General features: G+C 43.3%; 1 protein-coding gene and 1 long non-coding RNA gene across 2 annotated transcripts; one reads left to right on the forward strand and one right to left on the reverse strand.

Moving 5' to 3' along the window:
* Positions 1–3,498: 3,498 nt before the first annotated feature.
* On the reverse strand, positions 3,499–4,365 carry LOC121977902. Its single transcript, XR_006111087.1, has 3 exons — positions 4,114–4,365; positions 3,916–4,043; positions 3,499–3,516 (listed from the first exon to the last, which is right to left on the reverse strand). It is a non-coding gene; the product is annotated as an uncharacterized LOC121977902 (long non-coding RNA).
* A 225-nt stretch (positions 4,366–4,590) lies between these two features.
* On the forward strand, positions 4,591–9,163 carry LOC121978605 (diphosphomevalonate decarboxylase MVD2, peroxisomal-like). The gene is made up of 8 exons (XM_042530929.1): positions 4,591–4,657; positions 6,428–6,683; positions 6,735–6,993; positions 7,094–7,292; positions 7,366–7,429; positions 7,638–7,699; positions 7,787–7,869; positions 9,083–9,163. The coding sequence occupies exons 1-8, from the start codon at positions 4,591–4,593 to the stop codon at positions 9,161–9,163; spliced, it is 1,071 nt and encodes a 356-aa protein (XP_042386863.1).
* The last annotated feature ends 7,639 nt before the right edge of the window (positions 9,164–16,802 follow it).

Raw genomic sequence — 16,802 nt, forward strand, 5'->3', positions numbered from 1 at the left:
CAATTTGACGTTGTCTGTGGAATCTTCTCCACCTGTTCTAGAATGTGAAGATGGACGACGCTAGGAGTTTCTCTGCCACTGTCATAGTCTCGGAGGATCCTTACGTACATATTATCTTCTACCCTCATTCCATTGGTATTCGGGAGTCGAGGGATTGAGTTGGAGCTTCAGCTGGCCGACAGGTTAATTTTTTCATTATATTTTTTCCTTGACTCCATGAGTAATCGGGAGTCAAGGGACCGAGAAAAACCCTCAGCTAGTTGACATGGCTCCTCGATCAAGTATATTACGAGCTCTTCTCCCTTTTTAAGATTATAGGATCTGTTATAGCTCCCTGATAAAAGAGTAAGATCATAGTTCCTTGATCAAAGACTAGGGCCTTCGATCTTTGATCGGGCACTAAGGGCCTAGCTCCCCGATCAGACATCAGGGGCACAACTCCCCGATCGGACACTAGGGACACAACTTCCTAATTAGTGACTCGCAGTACAGCTTTCTGATCAGGATCTAGGGGCCTCGTTCTTTGATTACAGGCTAGGGGCCTTACTCTCCGATCATGGGCTAGGGTCCTAGCTCCCTGGTCAGGTGTGATATAGGCTCTACACCCTTCACCATTGGGCTCTGCATCCTCTTACTGCTATAGGCTCTGTATCCTTTACCATGGGACTCTGCATCCTCTTACTGTTATAGGCTTTGCACCCTTCACCATGGGGCTCTGCATTCTCTTACTGCTATAGGCGTTGTACTTTATTACTATTATATGCTCTATATCCTCCACCTATTTTGCATCCTCTTATGTCTACAGGCTCTGCTCCCTTCACCCACGGTGCTCTGCTTCCTTCTATTGCAATGGACTATGTTCCCTTATATTGTCATGGGCTTTAATCCCTTTGACAGTCAGTGCTCAGATTATTATCTTCTCCCCTCGCTCCACGGGTATTCGGGAGTTGAGGGATTGACTTGGAGCTTCAGCAAGCTGACAGAGTACTTCCCAATCGGGCTTCCAGAGTACTTCCCGGTCGGTCATCTAGACCAATTCTTGGTCGGGCTTCCACACCAATTCTCGGTCAGGCTTCCAGACCAATTCTTCACTACAAGAAAAATCCTCATAGACATCGGTGGAACAACAACGGTTTTAAGCAAAAATCGATGTCTTTGAGTATTTTACACCGGTTTTTCCAAAAATCGATGTCTATGAGCGCAGATTTTCGCTCATAGACATCGGGTTTTTAGGCGATGTCTATTAGCGCCTTTTTTTTGTTAATAGACATCGATTTTAACAGCGGTTTTTAAAATCCGGTGTTTATGAACCAAAATTCTGGCGGACTTTCTTAGCGCGTTTTCTTTTGGGCTTCTCCTCGCCCATCATAAATAGAAACTCTAATCCTCAGGCGCCGATCCCGCTCCTCAGGCGCTTTCTTTTACCTCCTGCTCCTCAGGCTCCGATCCCAGCTCCCCCCGCCAACTACACTCCTCCCCAGCCCCCGGTGCCGTCCTGCAAATCGAGTCCCTCCTGCTCTTTCGCGATGTGCCCGTACTCGAGCGCGAGGCGCTCTTTCTCCGCAAACTCGGGATCTGCTCTGTGCTCTTCGACTTCTATGACACGCTCAAGTCGGCCCGCGAGAAGGAGGTGAAGCGGCAGACGCTGTCGGAGCTCGTCGACTTCGTGCAATCCGGCTCCGGTCGGCTCAATGAGTAGGTATAGGAAGAGCTCATCCATACTGTGGACGTCAATATCTTCCGCTGTCACGCCCCAGGTAGTCCCTGTCCGAAGAAATTTCGATAGCATCTCCCCTGTACGGCGGACAATATGAAGCTCAGTATACATATATCTCCATACCTCGGCCACACATGGCCGGAATAATACAATACAATTAAGAAACAAACCACGCAGTTTATATCAACATTCCTCACAGATATAATATATGATCAATCCACGCAGTTTAATAAGGAAAGACAATATAAAACCTCGAAGATATATGTAAACAGCCTACTCCACTACAACGAAGAAAACAAATCCACGAAGTAATGAAAATACAACCGCAGCGGAAAACAAAAGTAGTGAACCCGAATGTTCAATGTAAAGTCCACAATACAAAACCCACATCACAAGTATATAAGATGCAAAAATAAAACATATCCCGACAACAGGCAAATCCTCGCGATAAAGGGGCTAGAGACTGGAATCTCTCCTGACGGCCTCAACCTGAAAAATAGTAACAACGGGGTGAGTTCAAAGAGCTCAGCAGGTAAACCAATAGACATGTACAGCAATATATATCCACCAGTAAAAACCTAAGGTACAGTCTCCTAAACCATAGGATTAATAGTACAGTTCTCTAACCATACAACCTACGGTACAGTTTCCTAACAGTATAACAGATATGCATAACTGAAATAAACTGTAATAACCAGCAATAGGCATAAAGTATAGTCTATAGCAAGAAAAATAAGAAAATGCATAACTGCAATAAACTGTAATCACCTGCGAGGCTTGTGCAACTGACTGTGAACATACACAGATAAAAATAGTCAGAGCAAAAGCATATAACCTGTATGCATGTCAATCATATGCAATCACCAAAATGCATCAATCATAAGTAATGCAATCTGTGCATATGATGCAAATGACATGTCCTGGTCACCCCTACTGCCATGCTCAGCCGTCTCACACACAATGGTGAGACCGAGTGGGTAGGGCTGTGACAACCGTGCACTCTGCCGTCACTACCCCTGATGAGTGACCGAGTGGACGGGATGCTGTCGGAGTACACCTATCCTCCTGCCTCAAACATAGTGAGGGAGCGTAACGCTCTCATCTCCCGGTACGGAATGACGGGGAGGGACCCCGGTGTGCTACCACGCTCCTGTCACGCTACCCATGAGCGTCCTAGCGGAGCACTACCGGGCAATCTACCCTACACACCCTGAGTGCTGTGCCACTACCCATGCAGTGAACACGTTGTGTGCGGGTCCATGTAGCCGGCCGACGAGCTCAATAATAATGAAGTCGTCAATCGCCCAGCATGCAATCATGCAATATGGTGCATGCGGCTACAGTATGTCATACCTGAACATAGCCTCCTCCATATATGTGTGTGCCCAAAAGGTAACCGCATATATATAACCATGATATAAAACAACATAAATCCAAAGACATCACATATAACAATGATATAAGTATCATGAATCCAAGAGCATGTATCACACATGTACAGCAACTAATCAGTAGAGTAGAGCACTATAGATATACATCTCTATGAACATATACACATGGCAAGCGGTAAAAGTATCCAATCCTAAAGTAAAGCAACTAGCAGATGAAGCATGTGATAGGTATCAACTAGCTAAGACCAAGAGGGAGAATAATCGACTATCTACCACTAGTAAATATATATAAGCTACACATATCATAAGACATGATCAAAAGATAAGTCAGAGGGTACCCGCCTCAAATAGAAGGTACAAATCACGCCATACAAAGTCGACGTCGAGACGCCGTCTCGAATCAGAGTCCTATGTAAATAAATACATTTACATTTATTTAGCTAGAATACAACCAAATAGCTAAATAAATCCTAAACAGAAATTTAGGGACAAACCCTAACCTATAACCCTCCACCTTTCTAACGGTTAATTAGGAATAATTTCCTAATCCTTAGTTACCAATTAGATTAGTTATCTAATACCTAAATTAAATCCAATAGTCGATTAGGGTTACTTGTCTTAACCCTAATCATTCCATTTAGGTTAATCTAAGCAATTAGATCTAATCACAAATCAACATAACCCTAATTCATCCACAACAGGCATAACCATCTAAAATAACAAAACTACATGATGATCTACAACTAAGATCAATTATCTAAAACAAAGAACAAAACCTAAACACCTCACCTCGATCAAAAACCATACCTCAATTCCACAGCTACTGTGGCTATTGGGACAAGAGGATTGTTGCTGCCGAGACCAAGATGAGTTACTGCTGAAGCCAACCAATCCACAAAACAGGACAGAACAGAACCTATTTGGAATTCACTCCTCTGTTCGGATCAAACACAAGGAGATCATGGATTCAACCAAGTATTCCAACAACAATCTAATTCATCTTACCTTAATTCCTAGCTCTGATCTGTTGATCCACACGAAGAAGTGATGCTACCAGGAAGGGTAGCTGTTGCTGGAGCTAGACAACCCACTGAACAGCACCTTGCTGGATCCATTCCACAATTCGGATCAAGAATTCAACCGAAACCTCAATCACAGCAAAGAAGGAAACATCCCAGAACTGATCTGATGCAATAAACATCTCAAAGCGATCAAGAATCAACACCACAGAATAGAACAGAACCTCACCTCAATGGATTCAATCGGATCACAAAGGAGAACGCATTGATCGGCCACAAGGACAATCCACAGAAATCCGATACTTTCTCCTAGCCCAGAACTGGAAGACGATCACGAATCCAACAAGGAAGGTCAACACCGAAATAGAGCCCTAACCTTCGGAGCCCTAACTGCCCCTTTCACGCAGATGGTCGGGTGGCACGGCTCGATCCAGATCCGGCCAGTGAAGAGGTGGATCGCACTATGAGCAGCGCGAGGAGAGAAGAACGGAGGTCGATCGGTTGGGAGTCGGCGAATCTTGCTCCTCACCGTGCCCTAGCCACCTCGCCGTTGACGCTCAGCCGCAGAACTCACCGGATCAGGACCCTCGATCGGATCCAGCTCCTTGGCACCGTCGAGCCCCGATAAAGAGTCTCCTTCGGCCTCGGCGCCGAGTGATCCGCGAGAGAGGGAGAGCACAAAGAAGAAGAGAGGGGAGATCGGGGAAGGAGGAGAAGGTTCGGGTGAGGAGAGGATCGGGGTCGCCGTTTGGGGAAAGAAAATAAAAGGAAAAATGTTTTATAAATAAAACATTTCCTCAATTAAACGGTATCCCCAAATAGGCTTTATCCGAACCCGGAATTAATCCCCTCAAAACTCATCGTACGAGTTCCGAAAAATTTCTAGAAAATTTCTAAAAATTTCGAAAAATTTCTATAAGGTTATTTCTCAAATAACCCTATTTATTTAAATTTTCTGAGATCTCACATCCTCCCCTACTAATAAAAATTTGGTCTCCAAATTTCGCTATAACCAACATCAAACACTGAAATATAACCATGTAGTATAAATGCTGAAGAAACTCTAACCCACATACCTCAAGTAAAAAGATGGGGGTATCGAGCTCGGATCGTATCCTCCAGCTCCCACGTAGCCTCCTCGTCAGAATGATGCTGCCATCCGACTTTAACCAGTCGGACTGTCTTGTTCCACAACTGACGCTCTCTACGGTCCAGAATCCGTACCGGAACCTCCTCATAAGTAACGTCCGCCTGAATAGAAACAGATATATCTGACAGAACATGTGCCGGATCGGATACGTATCTCCTCAGCATAGATACGTGGAATACATCGTGAATGCCAGCTAGAGATGGTGGTAGCGCCAGACGGTAAGCTACTGCTCCAATCCTCTCCAAGATCTGGAATGGTCCAATATATCGGGGAGCTAGCTTACCTCGGAGACCGAATCTCTTCACCCCTTTCGTGGGTGAAACTCTAAGAAATACGTGATCACCAACGGAGAACTCCAGGGGTCTCCGTCTCTGATCAACATAACTCCAGGGGTCTCCGCCTCGGCGCCGAGTGATCCGCGAGAGAGGGAGAGCACAAAGAAGAAGAGAGGAGAGATCGGGGAAGGAGGAGAAGGTTCGGGTGAGGAGAGGATCGGGGTCGCCGTTTGGGGAAAGAAAATAAAAGGGAAAATGTTTTATAAATAAAATATTTCCTCAATTAAACGGTATCCCCAAATAGGCTTTATCCGAACCCGAAATTAATCCCCTCAAAACTCATCGTACGAGTTCCGAAAAATTCCCAGAAAATTTCTAAAAATTCCGAAAAATTTCTATAAGGTTATTTCTCAAATAACCCTATTTATTTAAATTTTCTGAGAGTACTTCCCGGTCGGTCATCTAGACCAATTCTTGGTCGGGCTTCCACACCAATTCTCGGTCAGGCTTTCAGACCAATTCTTCACTACAAGAAAAATCCTCATAGACATCGGTGGAACAACAACGGTTTTAAGCAAAAATCGATGTCTTTGAGTATTTTACACCGATTTTTCCAAAAATCGATGTCTATGAGCGCAGATTTTCGCTCATAGACATCGGGTTTTTAGGCGATGTCTATTAGCGCCTTTTTTTTTGTTAATAGACATCGATTTTAACAGCGATTTTTAAAATCCGGTGTTTATGAACCAAAATTCTGGCGGACTTTCTTAGCGCGTTTTCTTTTGGGCTTCTCCTCGCCCATCATAAATAGAAACTCTAATCCTCAGGCGCCGATCCCGCTCCTCAGGCACTTTCTTTTACCTCCCACTCCTCAGGCTCCGATCCCAACTCCCCCCGCCAACTACACTCCTCCCCAGCCCCCGGTGCCGTCCTGCAAATCGAGTCCCTCCTGCTCTTTCGCGATGTGCCCGTACTCGAGCGCGAGGCGCTCTTTCTCCGCAAACTCCGGATCTGCTCTGTGCTCTTCGACTTCTATGACACGCTCAAGTCGGCCCGCGAGAAGGAGGTGAAGCGGCAGACGCTGTCGGAGCTCGTCGACTTCGTGCAATCTGGCTCCGGTCGGCTCAATGAGTAGGTATAGGAAGAGCTCATCCGTACTGTGGATGTCAATATCTTCCGCAGTCTCCCTCCGGCTTCCCATGAAAACACCGGCGTCGAGCCCACCGACCCAGAGGAGGAGGACCCCTACAGGTGGGTGCGCCGAGACGAGTGCTTAATTTTTTTTTTTCATTTTGATTGCTGGGGGAAGCGCGACGAGGCCCTCATCCTCCCCGTGAACGATTGCATCAGCGTCACCCTCGATCCCGACCACCTCTCTACCACTACCACCGTCGCCGTTAGCCCCACCTTCGATCGAGATCGGACCTGGCTTAATGGCCAGGTAAACTCCCCCCACTTAAATCTTGGTCTGCAACTCTTAGTCTGAGTGAGCTGATGATTTTGATGGGATTAAATCTAGTAACTTTTTTCTGATTTTGTAGGAGATTTCTATTTCCAGGGACAGGTTCCAGAATTGTTTGAGGGAAATCAGGAAGCTCGCGAGAGATGTGGAGGATGTGGACAAAGGCGTCCTGATCAGGAAGGAAGATTGGCAGAAACTGCATGTCCACATTGCTTCTTATAATAACTTCCCCACTGCTGTAGGGTTGGCTTCTTTAGCTGCTGGCTTTGTTTGCCTTGGTTAGAACTTGTCTTCCCTGTAGTGTATGATTATTGCTTCGAAAATGGCTCTAATGAAATGTATTTCTGATAGTTTTCACCCTGGCAAAGCTAATGAACGTAGTCCAGGATCACGGAAAGCTTTCATCTATAGCGAGGTTTGTGTTCCTACTATGAATTTACAGTTGTCAATGATCTCATTTACATGTGGTGCTCATAGTGTAAATGTTTGTTCATTGGCCTCCACTGTAGATTTATTCTATTGTTATCTTGTGTAAAAGAATCCAGGGCTTAGTAATATGGTGAAATGCCAATTACAGTAGACATGTAATACATGGTGCAAATTTGTGTGGCATTGTTGTGTAGGCAGGGATCAGGTAGCGTGTGGCGTAGTCTGTATGGTGGTTTTGTTAAATGGGCGATGGGTGATGTAAGTTAAAAATGATAAGTCAGGATGTTTCAGTTGATGGTATGTTCAAATTTTATCAGTTGATGACTTGATAGTGCTATTTTTCCGGATGCTAGCGGAAGTGATAGCATTGCAGTTCCCCTTGCCCCAGAATCTCATTGGAATGATCTTGTTATTATCATTTCTGTGGTATGTTGCCATTAAATATCCAGACTTGGTGTTTCTATTAGAGTTCATGGAGATTTAGTCTATGATTGGGAATTTTTAGGATTTCCCAACGATGCAATCTTGCTTATAAGATGTACAAGTCATCTGATTAGAATTTGCTAACTTTTTTAGTTTAAGCACTTGGGCCAAATTCACATTATATAGCCAAATGTTACACGCATTTTGTGATACACACACACATAGATATATATCAATTTTCCTGATAAACTATACAGAATCATTTGAAAAGTAGTTATGTCCTGCCATCAAACTTAATTGTAACTAGAAATAGAATTAAGTATCAAACTTAGATCTTGTCGTGTCATAGAATGAAATATAATGATTAATGTATAATTTGGGTTGAGTTGTTTATCATGATTGTGATGGTTATAGATTGATCTTACTTGTATGTCTCGTAGTTCTTTATAATTTGATCCTCTTGCTTTCTTATTTACTGAAGTTCTTTCAGACATGTAGTTGAATCTAGTATCAAGATTTCTTCAAGGGTTAGTGTCAAAATTCTATTGTCTTTAAGATGCACAAACTGCTTCTTCCTTATCCTGAATGGCCTTTTGGTTAACTGGTGGACTTGGGTGAATGATTTTGCTTTGTTTGCTTGGGTTTGAGGGTTAAGTAAGGTTTCTCACTTGATTAATTTTTTTTATTAAGTTAAAGACACAAGATGGATTAGATTTGTCAATTTATGCAGGCAGTTAGGAAATGATCAACAAGGCTTAACTAGGTTAGTCTCTATTAGCATATGTAATCTACTTTAACCTTGAAGGATGGATGGATCTTTTAGGAGATGGTCTCTACCAAGATTATTATTAAGGTGAAACAGTGTCAGATTCAGTAAGGGTGGAGCTTTCTCTAAATGTAAGAGCACTAAACCCAATTGAGATCAGGGCACTAGTATCTGAAGATCCGTGACCCAACTTAGCTTTTAGATGAACCTCATTCTGAAGACCTGAATTGGTTTAGGCTCTCTGATACTATGATCTAACCATGTTGCCTCACAACTCTTAGGTAAGGTCTCAATTCTAACAACATTAAGTTTGTTTGCATTCACATAAACTTAATTGGAATTTTCAGTTAAAAACATTTGCAACTAGAAATAGTGGGATTTTATAGTTTGTTAGTTTAGTTGTAGTTGTTTGTTCATACTTTAACATGTGACTGCTTTTTACAATCCAAGGCTGAAGGAGCATATGGAGTATTGCATAAATCATCCAGAGGAAATGAGCAAACTTTCAAAGCTGAAAGCTCATATAACTGAGGTTAAAGGAATAATGATGGACAATATAGAAAAGGTATGCTGTTGCTGGCCCCGTTACTAACAACTTAGCAAGTTGTAATAGCACTCTGTAAACATAAGTTTACTGCTTTAAAATGTGGTGGTTTTATGGATTTAATGTTGAGTATTTGAGCATTACCATATGATGTGACTGATGCCAACATATGTTGCTTAATCATTTTTTGTTCTTTCAGGTGTTTTATTATATAGTAATTCCATGTTGTGCAAACAAAGATCTTGATTTTTTTGATCGCATGATTATGACATGTAGTTTGAATTATTGTACTCATCATATCTGGGAGAATATTGAACACACATGAGAACTATATGAATATGAACAAGCTAGATAGTGGATATTATTAGATTGCATAGTTGGGCGGTAAGCCTTATTTCTTGTGGGTCAATATCTGATTCTGGACATGGGCGGTAAGCCTTCTTTCTTGTTGAAAATAATTATTATTAGGTTCAGATGATATCAAATTAAGGAAAATAGTAAAAAATTAAATTGTGGACACATGCCAAGTAATAAACACTAATCAGGTTGGACAATAGTAAGGAATCAAATTATTAATTCGTGTCAAAGTGCATGTGTACCTAGCTGATATTTTTGGACATAATTGTGGCACGGGTGGTGGCTATGATCTTCAATATGTTTAATGTGTTCATAAACACTAGACTATTTATAATACAGATCATTATTTGATTGTCACTTGTCCACATCATCTTAGAGTTGTGTATGATTGCTCTATGCATCATCTTGGTTTTTTTTTTTCATGTTACCAAGTTGTCGCTTAGGAAAGTACCCATTATATATAGCTTTCACTCTAACTAAGCGACAATTGATCTCTATATGATTTTTTTCTCTTGTAGAAAAGAGATGGAGGTTGTTTATGGTAACTCTCTTGACATTATATAGCTTTGTTGGTTCTTTAGGAGCACATCTGAACTCGATCACTTTCTGCTTAACCTAGAGAAGCTTACATGCAGTATGTATTAATAGTGTTCTTTGCCTTTGCATTCAATCTGACTATAGTATCTCTTTTTGCTCGTTTATCAAATTAGATTGCCTCCCAAAAGGATGCAAGGGTGAGATGTAAACCTGCTATTCATAGGAGAACCTGCCCATAATTTGAACGTTACATTGATTTCCAAACAAGATTTTTTTTATTAGAGCACTCTTTAGATACACACAATTCTTTTCCTTCAAATCATCATGACTTGAAGCCTTAAAGAATTGATGTCCCTACTCTTGAAGAGTATAGTGTGAGGTAGTTCAATTTTCAGCTAGTCTTTTGCACATTTCTATCAATCAATGGCTCCTTCTGTCTGTACATTAATTTGACATTTGAATCTGTAAGGATATCAATTGGCTTAACTTCCAATATCTCAGTTCCTTGAGCACATTAGATACATATTTTTGCAAGGAGAGGTAAATGTCTTCCTACCTATATGCTAAGAAAATATCTCAACCTAGGTTGGAAGTATAGATGAAAATAGGCTTTTAGCCTCGTGATCAATCATCACTAGTTTGATGATAGCTTACACAACAATAAGGTGAATACCCTTTTCCAGCAAGAGAGATAAGATAAAATAGTGAATGATCGAAGACATTTCTGATCATTTTAAGCTGAAGGAGAGCAAAGCTAAATTTATCAAATCATGCTCTAAAAGATTGCTTTAGACATCCAGAAATTATTTCAATTTGTATATCACACTGCTCTCCTTTTAAGTATCAATTAGAAAGGGACTTTCTTCGGTTTAGATATTTTTCATTCCAAATTTAGTTTGTTGGTAGTTCTCATTACAAAACCAGACTGAAAAGCTTTCAAAATGCTTGATTTGAAGTGTTAGAAGGATAGAGATCAGAAAAACTAGACTGGCCTCATTAGAGCTAGAGCAGATATTTGGAAAAAAAAATAAATAAATCAAAATTACATCTTTACCATTTCCGCTCTCATTGCATTACAAGTGCAATAGGAAACCAGGTTAATCTTTTAGCATGCCCACTATCTTATAAAAAAATTTAAAAATGCAATAGGAAACCAGGTTATGATTAACTTCGTTGCAATAATTTCTGGTTTGGATTATATTAAGTTCTCAGGAATGATAGATCTATCACTATATGATGTGGTTGAGATAATTGATGAATGTTTATCTTTTTAAGCATTCCAATTAGTCATCTTGTTACCTGGTGCTCTTATTGCATTTTCAACTATGATTTTTGGTCTTGGTTTACTAATATATTATTTATGTGTTTTTACAGTTTACAAATCTCAAGTACTCCAGAGTTGAAATTGATGAAGTGCGGTTCGAGTGGGTTGAATGCATGCTAGATTACATTTGAGTAGGAAAGGTATTTGATTTTTGAAAACTTTGGATGATGCATGCATTTGCATGGAATGTAAATTGCGTAGATTGTCCCATGTCAATTTCTTTCTGATGGTGATATTCTAGGACTTTTGCAGCATGTATAATTCTTCTATTTTTGTTCTTTGCTGTAGTTAAGTTTAATGATACTTTTGTTTAACATATTAGAACAGTGGATGTTTTAACTCAGAAAACTAAGCATTTAAAGGTGAAAAGCAGTGAGATTAGGGAAATGAAAGGCGCAAGAAGAATGGAGCAGTATAGCAAGTTGAACAGATTCTGATTCTCATAATTTAATGTAGCCTCAGCTTGATTTTTGACTCACGATGTTCTACCTTGATGTGTTGTTAAAAGAATGTTCTACCTTGATTCTGATATCTATTAGCTTTTGATGTAAAAAGAATGTTTGTGTATTTTATGGATACTGTTGTAAGAAGAATATTTATGTAATTTGTAAATGTTTGTATATTTTATGGATACTGTTGAATGAAGAATATTTGTTTAATTTATGAATATTTGTGTATTTTTTTGTTATAGTCGGTTTTTCACTGTTTTGGAAATTAAATTTGTGTTGTTAAAAAATACTGATATTACATCGGTTTTCCACCGCTGTAAAACCAGTGTCATTAACTAATATTACATCGGTTGTATACCGCCACCAAAAATGGTGTTATTAACATATAATATTACATCAGTTTTACATCATTGATGAAATGATGTCGTTAAGTGATACTACAGCGGTTAATAACCGATTCGAACACCGGTGTCGTTAAGTGATATTACACCGTTTTTAACCCGATGTCTAAAATGACAGACCTTTTACATCGCCTTCATAGACATCGGTCGAAAATGTAATAGACACCGGTGGAAAATCGATGTCTATGAGGATTTTTGTTGTAGTGCTTGGTCAAGCTTCTAGACCAATTCTTGGTCGAGCTTCCAAATTAATTCCCAATAGGGCTGCCAGACTACCTCCTGGTCAAGCTCCAGACTCTTGCCCCAGCGCGAGTTATAAGTGAGCATGCCGTCACACCTCCAGACTCTCGTCCCAGCGCGAGTTATAAGTGAGCATGCTCTCGCGCCCAACGAACTCTTGATCGGGATTCCAAACTCTCTCCCCAGCGCGAGTTATAAGTGAGCATGCTCTCATGCCTCCAGACTCTTTCCCTAACGCGAGTGATAAGTGAACATGCTCTCACGCTTCCAGACCGATGTCTATGAAGGCGATGTAAAAGGTCTGGAATCTCGACTGAGAGGTCGTTGGGCATGAGAACATGCTTACTTATAAGACCTTTTACATCGCCTTCATAGACATCGGTCGAAAATGTAATAGACACCGGTGGAAAACCGATGTCTATGAGGATTTTTATTGTAGTGCTTGGTCAAGCTTCTAGACCAATTCTTGGTCGGGCTTCCAGATTAATTCTCAGTAGGGCTGCAAGACTACCTCCTGGTCAAGCTCCAAACTCTCGCCCCAGCGCGAGTTATAAGTGAGCATGCCCTCACACCTCCAGACTCTCGTCCCAGCGCGAGTTATAAATGAGCATGCTCTCACACCCAACGAACTCTTGATCGGGATTCCAGACTCTCTCCCTAGCGCGAGTTATAAGTGAGCATGCTCTCATGCCTCCAGACTCTTTCCCTAGCGCGAGTGATAAGTGAGCATACTCTCACGCCTCCAGACTCTCGCCCCAGTGCGAGTTATAAGTGAGCATGCTCTCACGCCCAACGACCTCTCGGTCGAGATTCCAGACTCTCACCCCAGCGTGAGTTATAAGTGAGCATGCTCTTGTTGGATCGAGAATCGCTAGAGGGGGGGGGTGAATAGAACTCGTGGCTATTTCGTTCGATTTAAAACGTATCGAGTAGATAAACGTAGCGGAAAGGAAAAGAACAAATGCTAACACAAGTTGGTTACTTGGTTCGGAGCCTGTGGTGACTCCTACTCCAAGGCCCGCGATTGTTGATCGCTTCCGGTGGGCAACAACTATAAGCTCTGAAAAGGTTATTACAAGCTAAGTACAATGTAAAAGCAGTAAAGAAACTTTATACCAACAACAGAATACTGAAAACTAAAGCTCCGGGTTGTCGGGATGTTGTTGCAGCAATTCGGGATCGTCTCGTTAGCAGCTTGTAGCAGAGGAATAGCTTGGAATGTGATATCTCTATCTACTGGTCGAGACCCTCTTATATAGGGTGTTCAAGGAGCCTCCATCAAGCTCCAAGGCGCCTCCAACCCGAAATTTGATCCTGAAATCAACTCTGCGATAAGCCTTTGCTTGCTGCCTGTTATCCACCTAAAGGCGCCTCCAACGCCACTCCAAGGCGCCTCCAAGCAGCAGTTCAAGGTGCCTCCAATTCCCATGAAGGCGCCTCCAGTCCACTTCGCAGCCAGCTTTAGCCTTACACCCGAGGCACCTCCAAGCTCCATGGAGGGGCCTCGGACACTGTTCATCCGAGGTGTGACTTGCTCCTTTATTGCAAAATATGTTAGTCCCAAACACATACCCTGCAAAACAAAGTTAGCACATAATAGTCATAGTAAATAAAATATTGATGCCAGTCTAGTTCTCCAGACTGACTGGACTTTCTGCCTAGGGCTATCACCCCCTAGGACCTAGGGTTACCGCCCCCTAGGGTTTTTCTCCACCTAGGGTTACCACCCCCTAGGACCTAAGGTTACCCCCTCTTAGGATTTTCCTCCACCTAGGGTTACCGCCCCCTAGGACCTAAGGTTGCCGCCCCTTAGGGTTTTTCTCCACATAGGGTTACCACCCCCTACGACCTAAGGTTATCCTCCTTAGGATTTTTTCCTTCACCTAGGGTTACCACCCCCAATGACCTAAGGTTACCACCCCTTAGGATTTTCACCTGCCTAACCGCAGTTAGGACTTTCCTGAAACCTCATTTAAGCATGTTAGATAACAAGGAATCCTAACTTTGAATCCCTTTGCCATAATCAAAACTTGGGTTCGATCGTCGGATGCTTCCTACACCAACAACTCTCATGCCTTCAGACTCTCGCCCTAGTGCGAGTTATAAGCGAGCATGCTCTCGTGACCAACGACCTCTCGGTCGGGCTCCAAACTTTCGTCCCAGTGCGAGTTATAAGCGGGCATGCTCTTGTGACCAACAACCTCTCGGTCGGGCTCTCGCGGCCAACTACTAGCTGGTCAAGTTTCCTCCCTAGTCAGGCACTCATCTCACTCGCTTCACTCACCGCTCTGCCCGCCACTCACTATTTACGTTTCACTCACCACTGTTGCTTGGTCAGCACTCACCGCTCAATCGCTACTCTGCCCAACACTCATCTTACTCGCCGCATTACTTGACACTCGCGTCTCACTTGCTGCTCGGCTCAAGGGCTCTGCTCCTGTTTGCCTTCGATTTCATAGGCTTTGTGCTTGCTCTGCTCATGGGATCTACTCTGCTTACAGGATTCGCTTTTGTTCACCATCGACCTCTTGGCTCGACCCGCTCGACATTCTCTCTATTGCCCAGTCGACATTTTTCGATCGCCCGATCACGGTTACTGTCGGTTGGTCGACATTTTCTCGGTCACGCGCTTCACACCGCTCGCTCATCGTCTTTCGACCCGCTCGACATTCTCTCTATTGCCTGATCGACATTTCGGGTCGCTTGGTCGCATTCTCTAATCACCCGGTTGACATTTTTCGATCGCCCGATCGCGGTTACTATCGCTCGGTCGACATTTTCTCGATCACACGCTTGACACTGATTGCCCATCATCTTTCAACCCGCTTGGCATTCTCTCTATTGCCCAGTCAGCATTTTGGGTCGCTTGGTCGTATTCTCTGATCACCCGGTCGACATTTTTTGATCGTCTGGTCGTAGTTTATTGTCGCTTGGTCGAAATTTTCTCGGTCACACAGTCCATACCATGCGCCCATCGTCTTTCCATCCGCTCGGCACTTTCTCGATCGCACGCTCGACACCGCTCGCCCATCGTCTTTCCTCCTGCTCGACATTCTCCCGAGTGCTAGGTTGGCATTTCTTCTATCTCCCGCTCAGTGCTACTTGGACTTTCGCTTTATTCCATTAATATGTACACTTGGCACTACTCGATCTTTCGCTTTATACACACGCTCGACATTCTTGTGTTCGCTTGGCATCCGCTAGGCACCATTTGATCGGTCGATCAAATCCTCTTGGTCGGCTTTCTAAGCTCTCGCTCGATAGCAAGTTATAAGCGAGTAAGGCTCTCATGGCCAATGACCTCTCAGTCGGACATAAAGACTAGTCAGCTGGGTTCTCTCCCTGATTAGGTGTTGGTCTCACTTGCCGCTCTATTTGATGCTCGTCGCCTGGTCGACATTCATCTCATTCATCACTCACACCTCATTTGTCGCTCTACCCGTCACTCATCATTCGCATCTTACTTGTAGCTCTGCGCAGTGCTCATCGTTCGCATCTCATTCATAACTTGCGCCTCATTCACCGCTCTGCCAGGCGCTCATCGTTCATGTCTCACTCATCGCTCTGCTCAGCGTTCATCATTTGCGTCTCACTCATCGCTCTACCCTGCATTCCTCACTCTACCTGGTACTCATCGTTCACGTCTCACTCGTCACTCTACTCGACACACATTGTTCACGTATCACACGTCACTCTGCCCTGCATTCCTCGCTCTGCCCTGCACTCATCGTTTGCATCTCACTCGTCACTCTGCCCGACGCTCATCATTCGCGTATCACTCATCGCTCTGCCTGGCACTCATCGTTCGTTGCTATTCGTTTAACGTTATACAATAGGTCCAGCGATCTGACTTTGCATTCGGCAATAATTCTGCTTTATGTTAAGGCTTGGTGTAGTCAGTCGAACTTGTGTCTCCTTAGACTAGACATGAGGGAGAGGCCTTAAGAGAAGAGGAGGAATTAGGATAAAGAGGAGGGGCATTTCGATATTTCCACTGTTTAGGGCTTAAGGGAGGGGAAGAGGTACTGTGGTAAGGCAGAGGTTCGCTTTTACTTCCGCCGCCAAGAGACTTGGCCAACTTCTCTCCCTCACGCTCCGCTCCGCTCCTCGTCGATGCCAGCCACTACTCCTCTCCTTCTCCTCCTCGCGACGCCACCACCGGATAGACTCGACGCCACCCTCTTCCCTCCGCCTCTTCGTCCGACCACCACATCCTTTTCTTCTTCCTCTGTGCTCACCACAGCTGCCTCTACAGGTCGCCGTGGCCTCTCATGCCAACACCCTCAGCGCTGGCACTGCCTCATGCTAACACACAAGG

The sequence above is a fragment of the Zingiber officinale genome, chromosome 4B (genome assembly GCF_018446385.1).
Source record: "Zingiber officinale cultivar Zhangliang chromosome 4B, Zo_v1.1, whole genome shotgun sequence".
NCBI classification, from domain to species: domain Eukaryota; kingdom Viridiplantae; phylum Streptophyta; class Magnoliopsida; order Zingiberales; family Zingiberaceae; genus Zingiber; species Zingiber officinale.